We start from the raw sequence: 17,596 nt of genomic DNA on the forward strand, positions 1-17,596 counted from the left end.
TGTTTTTCACAAAAATATTTGTTTGAATGTGATTTATTTTATTTTGTAGATTTATAATCTTTTGAATGCTTTTATATATGCAAGAAGTTTATCTTTAATTTGGTGAGGAAGTTTTTGTAAAATCGATTATTATGATGATGTCAAGATTATCAATCTACGTATGCTAGGCAAGGGCCAAGGATCAAGTTGCCAAGAAGATTGAAACTCCAAAATTCTTTGGTTTTTATTTTCTTGTAGATGAATTGAACATATTTTTTTCCGCAAAATATTAATTTGAGAATATTGAAATACAAAAAATCATGGGTTTTATTTGTTTATAGATGAAGCGAAAATAATTTTTTCCCAAAAAAATTAGTTTGTACAATATTGAAATACCAAAATTCTTTTGTTTTATTTGGTTATAAATATAGTAAATTTTTTCCACAAAAAACATAATTTGTGTAAGGACATGATATTAAATATCCTCTATTTTGCATTAATTGAGAATAATTAATTTAAAACGAAGAATTAAAATAATGAATCCAAATAATTATATCACGTGGGTTGGTGTTACGAAGAAGGTTCGACGGTTAATTACATTTTACAAAAATGATACAAAGCATTATTGGATATAGAAGAAAGACGACCTTATAAATATTTCGTGAGTGTTTATTCTATCTATCTTTCTTTATAAAAAAATCCAACTAATATTTTTCAAAGCCTTAGTTTATTATTAAAATTTAACAATATATGATTGAACACATACAGTTTTACTAATTTTAACTATTTTTCGTCTTTATAAAGATCAGAAACTATAACAATTACTTATTTGATGATCTTGCAATTGACGAAGATATATTTTTATAAAGGATGAATATAAGTAAATCAATTATAGATTTATGTAATCTGAAATGACATATCTTTGAGGTAAATTTTTAAAATTATTATGAATAAATCTTTACAAAAATTATTCATTATTTCTCAATATTTCTCCTTATGAGTTATGATTAATAATAAGAAATGTCAAATTTATTTGTTTTTATTTGCTTGTAGATGGAGTGAACATATATTTTTCACAAAATATTAAATTGAATATGATTTGTTTTATTTTGTAAATCTATAATCTTTTGAATGAGTTATATATGCAAGAAGTTTCTCAGAAAAAAATTAATATATACAAATTTAATACTTCCAATAATATAACATGAAATAAACAAAATATGTTATCGTAATTTTGAATTTTTGTATTTAAATATATGTTATATCATTAAGAGTTGAACACTTTTTGATAAATATAATAAAATATTAATTAAATCATATTTTGTCAGTTGTCTAGAAGATAGAATAACCAAAATTCATTGATTTTATTTGCTTGTAGATTAAGTTAAAATATTTTTTACAAAAAATAAATATTTTGTAGAATACTGAAATAACAAAATTCTTTGGTTTTATTTGCTTGATGAAACAAACATTTTTTTTCTACAAAACACTTAATTTGTGTGAATATTTGTAGAGACATCAAATAGAGAATAATATACATTTCTTCACATAAGATTTGCTAATGAAGATGACGATAATATTGTTTTTTCACAGAGAAGAAAAAACTGATGACAAAAAAAAATCGTGAAAACAATATAAATTGAAAATATAAAAGAAGAAAACATTTGACGCAATAATTTAATTTAAGGTTTAGAATATATTATCTATATTATATTTTTATTTTTCATAAATCAATAACACGTGGTAAAATAAGTGGTCAACGTTATGTATTATACTTTTTTCTTCTCTCAAATTTAATTTTAATAATTATTGTGATATCAATTTTATATTATATTTTCTCCAATGTCTAATTTATACAAAATTATAATATTTATTACTAATATGTTTTTCAACAATTATTAATTTATTTAGATTGCGCTTGGATAAATTGATTTCAAATTTATTGATTAGATTTATAATTTTATTGTTAACAATGAAACAATATATAAAATCTTGAATCTACACATGACTTATTTACATATTATTATTTATATAAAATAGAATAAATTTCAAATAACATTATTATTGGGTGGACTTGAAAAATATCATAATTAACATGAAATACTATTATATAAACATGAAATGAGTGGATTTGAAGTTTATAATGTTACTTCTCTAAATAACAAAAATACATTTGAATGTATTGAAATCCATGGATTTGAAATCCTTCCATTCAAGAATATCCTTAGATTTATAACACATAAAATTTTTAAACAAATATTTTTTCACTCATTTTATAATACATGTAGTACAAATTATATTACATTGAATTTCCTACGGATGATGCTAAAGATATAACCAATATATCGTACTGCGATATTTACAACAATTATATCGTGAGATTTTGTTATTATCTAATGAGATTTTATATTTAATTTATCAAGAGATTTTGATAAATGAAATTTCTGTATTGATTTTTTTGAATTGTAAGAATTATTGTACAAATTTGGTTGCACATGTAGCATTACTTATTTTCTATCGACTAATATAGCATGAAATCATTAATATATAATTTTTTCTAAATTAATCTTTTCTGATCTCATTTCTTTAACAACAATTATTGATAATAGAAATGTATTTTCACGTGCGTCGCACGTGTCTTTACCTAGTACCTTCAACAGTACACAGTCGTACAATATTTGGTGGAATGTAACTTCAAATATATCGCTTTAACTATTTATTGGAGTCAATATGTTCAATTAACATTCCATTGCCTCGAACAATTGTCGAAATAAATATTTTCAATCTCATAAAAACTGATATCCAGAAGCAAGGGTATGCCCCCAGATGATTCTCATACCAGTTCATGCAATGTCCGCACGTACGTGAAAGAATTACTACCTACCTACAAAAAAATGCGCAGTGCACTTATCAGTTCATACAATCAATTACTATTCATGATACCAATTCCTCAGATTTTAAGAAAAGAAACATACGACATACCTTTCCCTTACAAAGCTTAAAGTAACAACAGCTGTGACTTATGATCGATCCCATTAAAGATGAAAGTCTCACTCATTGGAACAAACTGACTAGTAATGAGCTGCATAGGAGAACAGGCTTAATGTATGACGTTTTTACGGAAACAGAATTGCTCTTATTAGGAAAAAATGGAGAAATTTTAACGAGGCCTGCACCAACCTTAATCACCTCTTGTGAAGCAATTCCACCAATAAAGGCAGCAACAGCATGCAGCTCTGCAGCACCATACCGGCACATCTCATTAATGAGGTCCTCCATTAAGGTCCATCCATTGCAACCCAAATCGCTAACTAGGGCAACAGCCGTTGTTTTCAATCTCGATATCTCCTCATCCATCTCACTGCAGAATAATGATCACAATTACGCAGGCATAAGGCATTGGTTTTGAAAAGGATCACTTGACTAATTACGGCTTCAAGTTTTTACCCATCATATTGCCCCGGAAAACTATTGTTATTTGCAGCAAAGCGATCCAAAACTCTTAGAAGAATATAAAATCCCACGGCGATGCTGCATCATTCAATAAAATTACCAGTGAAATCAATTGCTGTATTGCCTGTTATGCGAAAGGCAAGATACTTGAGCACATAAGGGAATAACACATAATAATCTTTTTTTAAGTTGTGAAGCCGAACTGCCAAGAGAGTAAAAAATGCTCGACTTATTATGATAAGAGAGATTTTGGGCTCGATTTCTATTTCAAACTCATCCAAACACTAGCATCGGTCTACAAAGCAATCAGTTTTAACTTTAGCTTGATAAAGGTAGCAAGTTGGGAGAAATTAATATCATCGATATTATCCTAGATGTGCCTTGTGACATTATGAAGAAACCAGCAATTATCCTTTCAGATTGTAGTCATCCTTTTGTTGATTAAACGAAACACTGTATTTTCTTGTTTGGTGAAAACCCGAAGTGATAAACCATGGCATCCAATGGAGTGTTGATGGCATATGGAAAAAGTTACCTGTAGTCTTCATCTGTTCAATACTTGTGTAATTCAACCTGAACTGGAGAATTGAACTCATCTTCAATGGGGCGATATCTGCACATCTAAGTATTTTGAAACAAGAACAATGAAAGGAAGCTCAATTATCAGGAAAACTGTGACTATATGATCAACAACTGGTACAAAAATGAATCAAATGCGAAAGTACAATCAAAATTATATAATTTTTCATTAAAATTTAAAATGCTAGAAGTATCGAGATACTTAAACACAATAACAGCTAGAGTAAAAAGACATACCAGTTATATAATTAACATTTAAATAGCTCTGGACAGAGAACATAAGAAAAAATGTTAAGAACATAAACCTTCAATTTTCGTGCATTTTTGCAAAAGCTTTTTATGGTTGCCTTCGAGATGCTATCTGTATCTCTACCTATCTTCTTCAATATTTTTCTCACATGCTGCTCCATAACGAGAAAATCTGCCTCAGCCTTGGCTTGGTAGATTCTTTGTAGGTCAATATACAACCTGGAACAAACAAACTAATGAAGTAACCAGATGCATCATAAGGTGCAGTCAAAGCACGAAAGGTAATAACTAATATGGCTGGGAGAACTAACTCGGATGAAGACGTCATATCTGGGATTGATCCCTCCAAAGGAGCCTCTCCACCACCTTCATTAGCTATGAATACCTAAAGCATGAGAAAACAAATGCAAATATCACGTCAAAAATCATATTAGAAGAAATAAATAATCACCATTGGAAATTCGCTTGAGGTGTACTAAACAGAGCACTTCATATTCTCACATATATCCAGTGGGGCGGGAATTTCAAGATGTCAATTAAACATTGCGAGTTCTATCCATGGGTTATTTAGCTGAAGATCATCAGAAAATGGTCAGGTTTTGATTTCAATCACTGCATGTTACTAAAGAAGGGGAGTAAAATTACCATCCATGCCTTTCTAACAGTCAAGTTTACTAAATAATTTCTTGGGCAATTTTTTGTCACAGAAGTTTCAGAAATTAACCACAAAAAAGTTGTTTATTCATGTTTAAAAAAATAAAAAGTCCGTTTACGCTTGAAAACGATTGAACTTTAGCGGGAGCAATCCCCATGCTTAAAATACTGCTCGCTAAATATCAAGACAAGAACAAAATTTTGCTTTAAGAATTACCTTTACACTGATCCGGACGAAACCAGAAAGGCCACAAGAGCGTGCAAATATCAACATGACATTTGCATCACGACAGCCATGGGTTATTTAGCCGAAGATCATCCAGAAAATGGTCAGGTTTTGATTTCAATCACTGCATGTTACTAAAGAAGGGGAGTAAAATTACCATCCATGCCTTTCTAACAGTCAAGTTTACTAAAAAATTTCTAGGGCAATTTTTTGTCACAGAAGTTTCAGAAACTAACCACAAAAAAGTTGTTTAATCATGTTTAAAAAAATAAAAAGTTTGTTTGCGTTTGAAAACGATTGAACTTTAGCGGGAGCAATCCCCATGCTTAAATACTGCTCGCTAAATATCAAGACAAGAACAAAATTTTGCTTTAAGAATTACCTTTACACTGATCCGGACGAAACCAGAAAGGCCACAAGAGCGTGCAAATATCAACATGACATTTGCATCACGACAGATTCGGTCCAGTTTCATCATTGAATCTTCAACAAGCTAAAGAAGAAAGAGTGGCATGTAAAAAACTTAAAAGTATCGGTGAACTAAAAAATTGATTACTACTTATGGTATATGGCTTCACCAATTCGCATTAAGTGAGTATAAGTTTGTAAAGTTGGGGGACAAACTTTCTTTTCAAAAGGTGATAACACTGAAACTGAAAGAAAACCTGGACTCTGAAAGATAACAAAAGGTTTTGTGTGCTTTTCCAATAATATTCATTTCATGCTTAACAAGGTAGAATAAAAATTCTCAACTCCAAACAGAATATACATATGAAAAAAATACTCAAATACCAGCTATCAACTAATCAATTGAGATTATTTATCTTAATTCTTTGATAAGTAAATTGATTGAAGTATTACAGAGGTTGAAAAGTAAATTTACCAACTTAAATCAAACGGTAGATAAGCACTCAAAATACTCATCTCCAAAACCCCATCTCGTATAGGCTCAGCAACATAAATTGAAGCGCAACAATTACTCCAAAATAGTAGCTTCGGATCTATCTTATCATAAATGATAACGAGCATCAAGTAGGGATAGAAAGGGATGTCATTCCTGTTTGAAATCTAAACCAATGAAGTTAGGAACTAATAAGATTAGAAGGCCAATATTTGTCCAGCTCAAAAATCAGTATTGAGATGATAATTGTACATTGACACATGTATTTAGTTCCATATTATGACTGTAAGATGCCAAAAATTAAGAACAGACAAACCTTGGGAATATGATAATAAATTTCAAAGCCATTACCCTATCAAGAATATTTCTACATTTTCTCTGCATCGCTCAGAACAGTTTCCCATGTGGTGCATTCCTATCAATTCTGATATACACAAACAGAGGTTATTCTACTTCTGAGGGTACAATCCTCACCGCTGTCTCGAGTCCATGAGGGAAAATTGGATAAAGGATGTTTTTGTCAAAGCTTAAATTAAGTTTGAACAAAATGAGAGCAACTTACGTCTGTGGGAACATATCCGGGAATTGTACATCAATATCGAGGTCAAATTTTAGGTGTGAGTGAAGCGAATAATACCGCAGAGATCAAGAATCAACTATATAATCCAGCTGTCGCTATACTTCTATATGAGACCTTCTGGTCAAGTTAATCATCTCGAAAAACTAAAATACAGAATAAATGACCAACCTTTGCAGTAATGGTGCGTCATAAGAAGCATATACTAGAACCTCAATGAACAATGTTTGGCCACACTTATGATTCAAACGAACTCAATGCGACAAACAAAATAAAAACACAATGCCGAAGTATGCGATTATCAGAATTGGAAAAGTAATATATCCGCACCTGAGTGGCAATAACCAAGGTAAACCTGTGAAAAGAACGACGGGTTCGAGTCAATTAAGGCCTCCGGGTACTCTTCGATAAATTTTGCTTTGACAGCATCATTCAACTCTTATAGAAATGCGCAAACTGTTTTGGCCTTGGATTTCCCAACACTCAATTCATCCACTAAACAACACACATCAACCCGATTTACAGGATGAATAATAAGCCATCGACAAAAACTCACAATACAAATTAAATAAACATGTTATAATAGATTAGGAAAACCATACCCATGAAATTATATCCAAAATCCCCAAGCTCCACCTTAGAACCATCAACAACAGTGATACTTCCAACCCCACCAAGAACTAGATTTTTCAAGGTTTCCGATCCTGTGGGCCCACAGTTCAACAAACATATGCTTGATTTCTCAAGATCTGCCTGCCCCTGCTCACTCCATATTCTGCAAAATCATTCAATATCAGAGCTATGGGACGTAATGATGAACACCAGGGATACAGTGGAGGGAAATGGGATTCAAGAAAACGTCACGTGTATAACCTGAGCTGGCGATCGTATTTAATTGCGGTCTCTGCCATTGAAGATCACTACTTTGCTTTGTCGGTACGCTGAAAATTTAAGTAAAATCTTGAGAGAGAAAGGAAGAACGGGACCATATACAAGCGACTACGGGATTCAAGAAAACGTCACGTGTATATAAAATGTTTTTCATTTATTTTATTTATATTTATATTTACATTTACATTTACATTTATAATTTACATTTATATTTACATTTATATTTATATTTATATTTATTTTTTATTTTTTATTTTTAATATAATAAATGGAATACGGGGCATTAACTGTTGGAGTTTTAGCACATTGTTTTCAAGGGAAAATAGACACCAATTTACACGATAAAAGATGTACATTTTGTCTGGCTAGGTGCAACTATCAGCGATGTCACATCCGCTAACATGTCCACTACTGAATAGTAAGTATTATTTTAAATTTTAATTTTGTAAATAGATCATATCACATTACTTAATATTTATTATTATAAATCAATGAACAATAACAAACCAGATATTTATTACTGCATGTAAAAATAAGATATCATTGTACTGAATTTACAAAAATATATCCAATAATTAAGTTTCGGGCATGTTTACAAATCTGCAAAAAAACCGCCATGCCGAGCTATTTCGTGCAAAAGTTGGATGGATTCCTTTCAAAACTGTAAAAGTTTATGCTGCATGTGATTATAATCAAAGAACATCTTGGAGGTGGTGTACCAAGCTGATAAAAACAAGGTGGCGAAAAATCAAGCCACGTCTCACAACCGAAACACATTCCTCGCGAAAGGGCAGGGATTTTGTGAGGCCTAGGTACAAGGGGGTCTCTCTATGTCTTGTGCCTAGAGTTTTTATAATCTTGATATAAACATGTCTGAGAAAGTAAATATAGTTTTATCATGTACTGACATTATTATGATCAAAATCAAATTTCAAGAAAGAAAATTATATATGTGTGTGTGTGTGATAGCAAGATCAGCAGAATATTTATTTCTAATTGCGTCGATATTACAACAATAAAACACCAAAACTACAATGAACAATCCCAGGGAAACAAAGGATGAAGCATGCAGTAATCTAAATGTAAATCTAAATCTAGTGCATATGGCAAAACCAACTCCCCAAGTTTAAGTAGAACTAAAACACCTAAGTATGGCACCTTAAGAAAGGGTATCAATCCGAGGTATGATGCGTATGCACAGATCGTCCAAGCTCGGGCAGCCATTGATATGCATTCCATGCTCGTTTGCTAAATGCAGTAGACATATGAAGCACAAATGAGGTGAGATGTCATTGATAGATGTTGCAGCTCGGCAGCTGTCTGGAAAACAAGACAAGACTTGGCGGAAGGATATTGTTCCTTCTGGCAATTCTTCCTGAAAATATTCCTTGGCTGTCAAGTTTACATGATTGCAGCAGCGATAGATTACAAAGAAAGAAATAAGATATGTTTATACGTAAATGCAAACACAAGCAAGTACTTGCATATACATGGCACAAGCTATGGTAATTGAAGGATCATGAGAAAGCGGCCCTTTAAAATTTAAAATGAGGAAATTTACCTGAACTGAAGTTTTATTCAATTTCTGAATATGGTCCCAGAGAGTTTCCTTGAGAACATGAACATCAACCTGTTTGGGAGTCTTGTCGTATGGAACCTCAATCTTGTTTACCTGTTTAAAAAAAAATGAGCATGGCTGATACCTTCTAGGCTCTAGCTGCCTTTTTGTTTCAGAAAGATCGAATGTATTGGTGAGCAAAAAAAACATATCAGAAGGGGATAATTTTCAGCTTTCTTGCTTGAGCATCACTTTAGGCGGTAAAACTAACTGTCTGCCAGCGATTGGGGCTGCCCATTAGCATGTGAGTGAATATTGCTATAAAGATGGAACTGGGAACAAACATGTGCTACCGATGAAGATACTAAACCTATCTCAGCGTATAAATTGCCTACAGTTGGACGTTTTCCCAAAATTTTTCGCAAACCTCTCTGAGATTGTAAGCTCTATCAAAATGTAACCAACCTGCCGAGGTTGGGAGATAAGTGTGCTCGACTCTTCAACATCACTGTTGGAATGTCCATCCTCAAATGCACCGTCGAAACCACCACCATCATCATCCCAAAACTTTGTTTCTCCAAAGTCATCTCGATGTTGAATATCTTCATCTAAACATACATATTAGTGGTGTCATTGGGCCGACATGATATGAAAAGGTTAACAACAAGTTGGGTAAAAAATAATAGCTAGATACATATTTAAGTCAAAATGATGAAAAATTTGTCACCTATGTTGGCTGACATCAGGAAGACAATACCAACATGTTATCATGTTTCGGTTATAAAAATTGTCAGTTGCCACATGCAATGACACATTTCAATACAAATTGTGTCTACAATTTGAAAGGACTCTCTATTCTTGGTTATGGAAGAATTTATTTTCTTTTGTAAAGCTGAAACCGGGTCGAGTTCGTATCACTATAAAGTAGCACATAAGGTCGTGTGAAATCATTCAAGGCAAACCTACCTTTCCTCCTCCTTCCACCCTTTCCAAGGCACTGCAAGTAGAAATAAAACAAAATGGTTAATATCCCAACACAATGATGTTTTGAATCTATTTAGAAGATTGAAAGACTAAATAGACATAGATCAGCATGTATCATTCTTCTTCCACGACTGACGCAACAAATTCAAACTAGCAAACAAGAGTGGGGTTGGCGGTTGGGCTGGTAAGGGGGCAGGAGGTCATACTATCAAGTTTACCAAAACATTAGGTAACAAAAATAGCTTCACAAGATCCTCTGGTTGGTAGTGACAATCTTCTGGAAGCTTTGTGTTGCAAGGTGCTCGATTTGCTGGCAGCAACAGTGACTTGGGATTCTTAGGAGCATCAAATATATTTGAAATATCACTGTCGATGGCTCTAGAAAAATCAAGGTCTGTCTCTGCTTTCTTGTTTTTCATTTTCTTGGCTTTTGCTGATCCAATTTCCTCAGCTGGGTCCTTAGGATCTATAAAACAGTTTTCCTTAAATATCAGAGCTTAAAAAAGTAGAAAACAGAAAAGAACTGGAAGTTTTCGATGTGCAAACACCTGTTGCAACTTGAAAGCATACCTTTCACCTTCTGATATTTCCAATGATTGGGCCCTGCCCATGCATTTTGCTTTGTCGAAAATCCCAAACTTAAAAACAAGTAGCCATCAACTTCTCCAATTCTATCATCTTCGTGGAGGTCATGGAACTTTACACTGTCATCACCCTGAAAAAAGCAACAAGTTACAGAGCATAATTAACATATAATTTATTTTTCAAAAAGGGCGAATAGACACAAGAATAATGTAGAAAATCTAGGGATGAAAATTTACTGAATCAGAAACATCTGGCTGAGTTGGTAAAATTGGATCCTGATCATAAGCTCCTTCATCTACCGTATTTGCATGGTTATCATGACTGAAGCCGAAAGTTTCACCATTTCCGAAGAAATCACCATCCATGTCAAGTTTATTGTCAGAACTCCCAATAACTTGCTCAGAAGAATTCAAATCATACGGTATCCGTTCATCTTTATCAAACTGATTTAATATGTCCCCAAGGCTGGGGGATATTTCTATATTGTTTGACATATTCAGCACCATCTGCTCAATGCACTCTGAAACATTAAACAAACGAGAATTATGTGATCAAGAGACCAGTCATCTCTGCAGAATTAAAAAAAAGGTAAATTCCTGCCAATACAAGCCAACATATGCTGCAGATGTACATACCTCTAGCAAAAGACAAATCAATTGTCTCTGCCCCCTCACACTGAGACGTGGTAGACATACACTTTCCAGGCACTTCCATTGAATCAAAAAGGACCCGGCAATCAGCATAAACTCCAAGATTGTTCAGCAACAGACCCTTAGCACCACCTTCATCAAACTGTGCTGATGTCTGATGGTAGAGAGGATCTACCACAAATGCAACTGAGTGACAAAATTCAACACACACTTACTCATGCCAGAGAGTGAACACATAAACAAAACAAAGGCAAAAACATATACAAAGAGAATGTGAGTTCACAAAGTCAAACGAGGAAAACAAAAGCATTTTTCTAACAGTGGTAAGGACTAACATACCATCAAACTTCTTTACATTTATAGCATTAAAAGATGGCTCCAGTGTAGATAACGGAGACAACTGCACATACATAGCCACTCTTTCAAATTCAACAATAGTCAATAGACTAGATACTGAAATCAAGTTATTGACCTACTACACAGGAAGAGACTCTTAACCTTTCTCCCTTGCTCCTTCTTCGAATCATTTTCTTCTTGTTCATTATTGATATTGGCATCCTCGACAATAGGATCTGGATAAGTACATATTAAACCCAATTAATCGAAAGTAAAATAAGGGAATAAAAACAATTATCTAAACCCACACACGCGAAAAATCTCAGGTCAAGCACCATCATTCATATGAAAAGAGCCACGTGACAAATACTGACAGAAAGCATTTAGTAAGAGTAAATGGTAGAATGAAATCCATCTGAAAATGTACAGATCAAACATCTGAAAATGTACAGATCAAACATCTGAAAATGTACAGATCAAATGCAACATTTAAGTTCTTATCAACTAAAGATCAAATAATTCATGAGCATAAAACTTATGAAAATAATGACAAGCAAGAAGAAATATAGGTATAGGAACCCTAACCTTGTTCATTTTCTTGGCCAACCCTGTTGATTCCTCCAAGAACTTTATACGCCTCAGAATGAACTGAATCCACCCTCAAGGAATATATCTTAACTCCAGCTTCTAGAGTACAACTTGCCTACATAACAAGTTAAGATATAAAAGGTGTGAAATGTACAAACTAACATAAACACAAGTCATATGCACACTCCGAGAGCGTTTTCTTGAATAAAGGGATGTCATTAGCAGTAGCCTCTGCGCCACATTTCCAGCCCAACTCGATATTATTTGCAGATATGACTGATGATAACAACACGCCAAACCTACTTCAATATGAGGTTGAGCACATGATGTGTGTGACCAAAGCTAGAACGTACATAATTGCTTTCTATATGAGACTTAAGCACTTAATCGTCCACTCGGGCAGAATCCCGCAACAACTTATCAAATATATATGTAAAAAAAGACAAAATGCTAGCATGATAGCACAAAATTTTCTTAGTCGGACACTCAGTTTAGACTGATAATTAAAAAAAAAATTAAGTTTCCTTTTTCATTCTTTCTATCATTTTTAAAGTTCGGATCCCATTATTTTTTAGTACCAAAATCCGCCAAATACAATACATAAACTTGAACTGCTTCAAACTGCTCTTGCAATTATTAATCTTCAGTAAACAAGAGCAAAATACACATGAGAACTAAGTTCTCAAAAGCTCAAATTGGGAATAAATTTAACTGTACGCCCCATAGGATCGTATCAACCACAGTGATGCATAACAAAGCCAATGCCAACCGGAGCTTTCGATAACCAAGAAGCTACCTTCCCCATGTATTAAAAGAAAAAGGCACCTTTTAATTGAACCCAAAAAAATTTAGTCTACCTTTTGGAAATTGGTCTCGGCATCATTTTCTTCTTCAACATTAATAATTTCGACGAGATGATCAATCAAATTCAGCTCCCACGTATTCTTCTGATTAATTTTCTGAACGGACATGCGTATTCAAAATATATAACCAAAAAAGAAAAAAAAACATATACACAAAAACAGAAAACAAAGAAGTAACAACGGAAACTGAAAAACAAATCCGAACATTTTCACTGGCAAGTTTAATGCAATTATGCAACAATTGAAGGATCTGTTCTTTTCCGAGACATGGGTCGTCTTCAGGAGCAGTAGAGGTAGGGGCGTCGAGTTTGCGGCGGACAGCAGCGGCTCGGGCTGCGCGTGCCTGGGCCCTTTCGAGTTTGTCATTGTTGGAGGCTAGGAAGAACGGGCTTGTCGGGGAGAATGGAGCTCTTTGTTTCACTTTCGGGCTTAAGGCTTCAGCCATTTTCGTCAACGTTAGAAGAATTCAAAATTTCAAGAAATTGAAGCAACATATGAGATTTGATTGCAAATTTTTTAAAATGATCGATGCAGTTTATGTTTCCCCCCATTGAGTTTCAATTTTCAGTTGCTTATTATTATATAACTATATACCATCTGGCATTTCCCTTAAAAAAACAAAGTATATTTGCTATCATCGGAGAAATTGTTAACACTGGTTTTGGAAATCCCAAGATTGTGATTGGTATGTATGCTCAAAATATGACGAGTTAAAAAATCGTTTTTTTCCCATGAATTACACAAAAACTCATACGAGATGATTCTATGAGTCAATTTTGTGAGATGAATCTAAACGAACCAAAATTATATTTCATATTTATCTTTATCCTACGGTACTCTTATATTTTGTAGTAAAAAAAAATCGATAATTATATTATATTTCACATTAAATTTACTAAACATAAAATACAAAAACTTGTGTGAAACGGTCTCACGGGTCATCTTTTGTGAGACGAATGTCTTATTTGAGTCATCCGTGAAAGAGCATTACTTTTTATGCTTGTAGTATTACTTTTTGTTGTGAATATCGATAGAATTGACCCGTCTCACATATAAAGATTCGTGAGATCGTCTTGCAAGATACATGCTCAACATAAAAATCCTACTTTTCATCAAATTGTAATCGGATTAAAATTTTTTAAAGTATTATATTATGTTTTACATTAGTGCCAATTATCACTAAGTTCACATAATCGAAGCAAAGTAATATTAAACAATATGTTAAGGTATAAATCACATAAGAATTAGATTATTTCTTTGTAGTATTTCTTATTTTATATGATGTTTTTTTCTTCTACTTATCATGTGTAATACGAGAAATTATAAATACTTAAATATTTTTCATTTCAATTAATTAGTAAAAGTAAAGCCCCAATAAAATAAATATTGGTGTGGGAGAGCCCAAATTGAAGTCCATTACCTACAACCGATAGGCCCAGAACCTTCTGGAACTCAAAAGTGGACTTTGAATATTGATTTTTGCGTATGAAAATGGTATATATATATATATGTATGCAGATGAACAGCACTAAGCTTTAACGGCAAGAAAGAATCAAGGAAGTTCAGTCGTACTTTGAATCATCAATTCATTTATAAAATTTGCAATCGGAGCCCCTTAATTGTTGAATTTTCGATTGGATTTGATTGGAGAAGATCTAAGATTTTTTGGGATGGATTTCGAATTGAGAAGGGCCAGAGAGAAGTTGGAGAAGGAGCAGAGAGAGAGGAAAGAGAAGGCCAAGTTGAAGTTTGAGAGAGAGAGGAAGGCTAAACAAGAAGCGGCACGCCAGAGTCAAGCTCTCGAAGCCGTACAGAGGACCCGTCGACTCGAAGCCGCAGAAGCAGAAGCCAAGGTTGATATCCCCTGCTTTACTTTTCCATTTCATAAGCTTTATATTGAAAAACTTGCTAGTTAGCATCAATATTTTTTTTAAATCAGTTTCGATAACTTATCTTTTTATGATGACTGGATTTGATTGGGGATTAGATCTTGATACTGTAGAATTTTGTGTCTTCCTCAGGCAAACCAGCAAACTGAAGAAAATTTACTTGCTGGTCGGGGAGTCAATTTTTCACGTATTTTGGAAGCTATACCTTATCAGGGTAGTGGAGACAAGATTAAATTGCCTCCTTCCTGTTTCACGGAATTGTCTGATCAAGGTGCTTTCGACAAGGGGCCATCTCATTTCGCTTTATCCTTAATACATCAGGATTCTCTCTCGGGTGGGGAAAATGCTGAAAAGGAATCGTCTAGGACAACACACGCTGGTGTCCTGGAGTTCACTGCGGAAGAAGGTTTTGTGGCACTTCCTCTGCACTGTTGGAGTAATTTATTCCCTGATGAGGCTCCAAAGTCTTCTATGGTGGAAGTGCGTTATGTTTGGCTGCCCAAAGGAACTTATGCAAGACTTCAATCAGATGAATTGGGTTTTTCTGACATTCCAAATAATAAAGCGGTTCTGGAAACAAGCCTTCGCCAACATGCAACCCTTTCCCAGGGTGATGTACTTACAGTCAATCATGGTGTTCTGACTTATCATTTACGTGTACTCGAGTTGAAACCTTTTTCTAGCATATCTGTTCTAGAAACAGATATTGAGGTCGACATAATGGGTCCCGAGTCCCAAGAAAGTGCAAACCAGTATACTTTGAGACCTCTCGTATTTGGGAAGCCAGAGTCTGGAATGGTTGATGAAGGAAGTTACAAGTACTTCAAGTTCTCAATAGATGATGACACTTGGAACATCATTTCATTGGGAGATGTTAAAATTGTAGTCAATTTAGAGTCACAGACTCAAGGAGGAGATACAGATCTCTATGTCTCCAAACATCCCCTTCTGTTCCCTACCCACCACCAGCATGTCTGGTCTTCCCATGACATTGGTTCAAAGGCATTGGTGCTTGGGTTAAAGGATCGGAACATGGGTCCAGGTACTTATAGTGTTGCTGTATATGGCTTTAAGGGAACATCAAAATTCTCTGTTTCAATTGTTGTTCAAGATATTTCCACACAATTGAGACAGCATGCTGTTTCTTCATCATCATTTACCAGGGAAGATACTACGGAATGTAGAAATTGTAAACGCTACGTCCCTTCAAGGACGATTGCACTTCATGAGGCCTATTGTACTAGACACAATATCATATGTCAGTATGGTTGCGGTGTTGTTCTTAGAATTGAGGAGGCAAAAAACCACGTCCATTGTGAAAAATGTGGTCAAGCTTTCCAAATGGGTGAGATTGAGAAGCACATGAAAGTGTTTCATGAGCCACTTCATTGTCCTTGTGGAATAGTCCTTGAGAAAGAAGAAATGGTAAGAATCGTGTTCTATACATTTCTTTTCAAATATGTCCACCATTGGGTGACTGTAATCTTTCTCCTTTTGGGGGTGATTTTGTGGCATTCATCGCATAAATATCTTGTCTTCAGTGAATGATGAGGAAAATCACGTGTTTTGTGTTATTTTTTTAAAACGTTTTTCTCTTGGCTCACTGTTATGAACTTTGACAGGTTCGACACCAGTCTTCCGATTGCCCCTCGCGACTTATTCCATGTCGATTCTGTGGAGATATGGTTCAAGCTGGGACTTCAGCTGCAGATGTGAGAGACCGAATGAGGGGACTATCAGAACACGAGAGTGTCTGTGGATCTAGAACCACACCCTGCGATTCTTGCGGACGTTCTGTTATGTTGAAAGATATGGATATACATCAAATTGCCGTGCATCAGAAAAACTGATCTTCTACTGTTGGCTTTTTTTACTCTGCAGAATTGATCTTTTATGTAACAGTGGTCCATGTTGCGCACATCTGAAGACAATCTTTTTACGGGTCTGATCACTCTCTTGCATAATAGAATTGTTATTGCTCTCTCTTATGATATTGCATCATGATTCATGAAGGAATCTGATTATGTACGTATCGTTTGAATTTTTTTGTATTCTTTTATCCGGTATTCGGCTGCCCAAAGTAAGACAGTCGCTCTGTTACAATCATTCAAACAAACGAGTAAACGACATGGTACTTTTGACGCATAAGCCAAGTGAAACTCGATTTCTTGCTAGGATCAAATGTTTGTGGGTTTTCCCTCCTGTAATTATTGTGGATTTCGGTCTCGATGGAATCAAAATAAGCTTTTTCCTGTTATTAATTTGCTTCTAAATGTCTGCAGTCCGAACGTGTGCATGTATCATAGACACTGACGATTCTAAATACGAGCGCCATGTTCTCAGCTCTACCTGCCATGATTCTTGCTGACGAGAAAAAGGTCAAAGTCACGCTTGCCTATCAAGTAAGCAAACTCTCTCTTGTTGAAAAAAAAACGGGGAGGAAAGCGGTAAAATTTTCTCCACCCAGTTTCGGGAGGGGGCATTAATACATGAACATGAGGGACCTTTTGTCGTGGGGAATATCATCACAGCTGGTGGCAGGACAGGTGACCACTCATCGCTAGTGAATGTGAGGAATTTCCCCAGAAAACCAAAGCAAAGGAACAAAACCACTTCTGGAATTATGAAATCAAA

General features: G+C 34.4%; 2 protein-coding genes and 1 pseudogene across 2 annotated transcripts; 1 reads left to right on the top strand and 2 right to left on the bottom strand.

Annotated features, from left to right (window-relative positions):
• Positions 1-2,635: 2,635 nt before the first annotated feature.
• On the bottom strand, positions 2,636-7,596 carry LOC142536776 (NEDD8-activating enzyme E1 regulatory subunit AXR1-like; annotated as a pseudogene).
• An 865-nt stretch (positions 7,597-8,461) lies between these two features.
• LOC142536777 (condensin complex subunit 2-like) lies at positions 8,462-13,639 on the bottom strand. The gene is made up of 13 exons (XM_075642111.1): positions 13,279-13,639; positions 13,068-13,169; positions 12,208-12,325; positions 11,785-11,858; positions 11,626-11,686; positions 11,272-11,472; positions 10,873-11,156; positions 10,622-10,766; positions 10,270-10,517; positions 10,034-10,064; positions 9,533-9,675; positions 9,071-9,181; positions 8,462-8,884 (listed from the first exon to the last, which is right to left on the bottom strand). The coding sequence occupies exons 1-13, from the start codon at positions 13,516-13,518 to the stop codon at positions 8,669-8,671; spliced, it is 1,974 nt and encodes a 657-aa protein (XP_075498226.1). The 5' UTR covers positions 13,519-13,639; the 3' UTR covers positions 8,462-8,668.
• A 943-nt stretch (positions 13,640-14,582) lies between these two features.
• On the top strand, positions 14,583-17,110 carry LOC142536778 (uncharacterized). The gene is made up of 3 exons (XM_075642112.1): positions 14,583-14,926; positions 15,095-16,387; positions 16,585-17,110. Exons 1-3 carry the CDS (start codon positions 14,744-14,746, stop codon positions 16,810-16,812), a joined length of 1,704 nt encoding a protein of 567 aa, XP_075498227.1. The 5' UTR covers positions 14,583-14,743; the 3' UTR covers positions 16,813-17,110.
• The last annotated feature ends 486 nt before the right edge of the window (positions 17,111-17,596 follow it).

This window comes from Primulina tabacum, chromosome 2 (assembly GCF_025594145.1).
Source record: "Primulina tabacum isolate GXHZ01 chromosome 2, ASM2559414v2, whole genome shotgun sequence".
In the NCBI taxonomy this organism is placed as follows: Eukaryota; Viridiplantae; Streptophyta; class Magnoliopsida; order Lamiales; family Gesneriaceae; genus Primulina; species Primulina tabacum.

Coding starts and splice junctions, on each gene's coding strand:
- LOC142536777 (XM_075642111.1), bottom strand. CDS start 13,518: ATGGCTGAAGCCTTAAGCCCGAAAGTGAAACAAAGAGCTCCATTCTCC. Junction 11,859..12,207: donor TGGCCAAGAAAATGAACAAG/GTTAGGGTTCCT, acceptor GTACTTATCCAG/ATCCTATTGTCGAGGATGCC. Junction 10,065..10,269: donor TTTTGTTACCTAATGTTTTG/GTAAACTTGATA, acceptor TTCTACTTGCAG/TGCCTTGGAAAGGGTGGAAG.
- LOC142536778 (XM_075642112.1), top strand. CDS start 14,744: ATGGATTTCGAATTGAGAAGGGCCAGAGAGAAGTTGGAGAAGGAGCAG. Junction 14,927..15,094: donor CCGCAGAAGCAGAAGCCAAG/GTTGATATCCCC, acceptor TGTCTTCCTCAG/GCAAACCAGCAAACTGAAGA. Junction 16,388..16,584: donor TCCTTGAGAAAGAAGAAATG/GTAAGAATCGTG, acceptor GAACTTTGACAG/GTTCGACACCAGTCTTCCGA.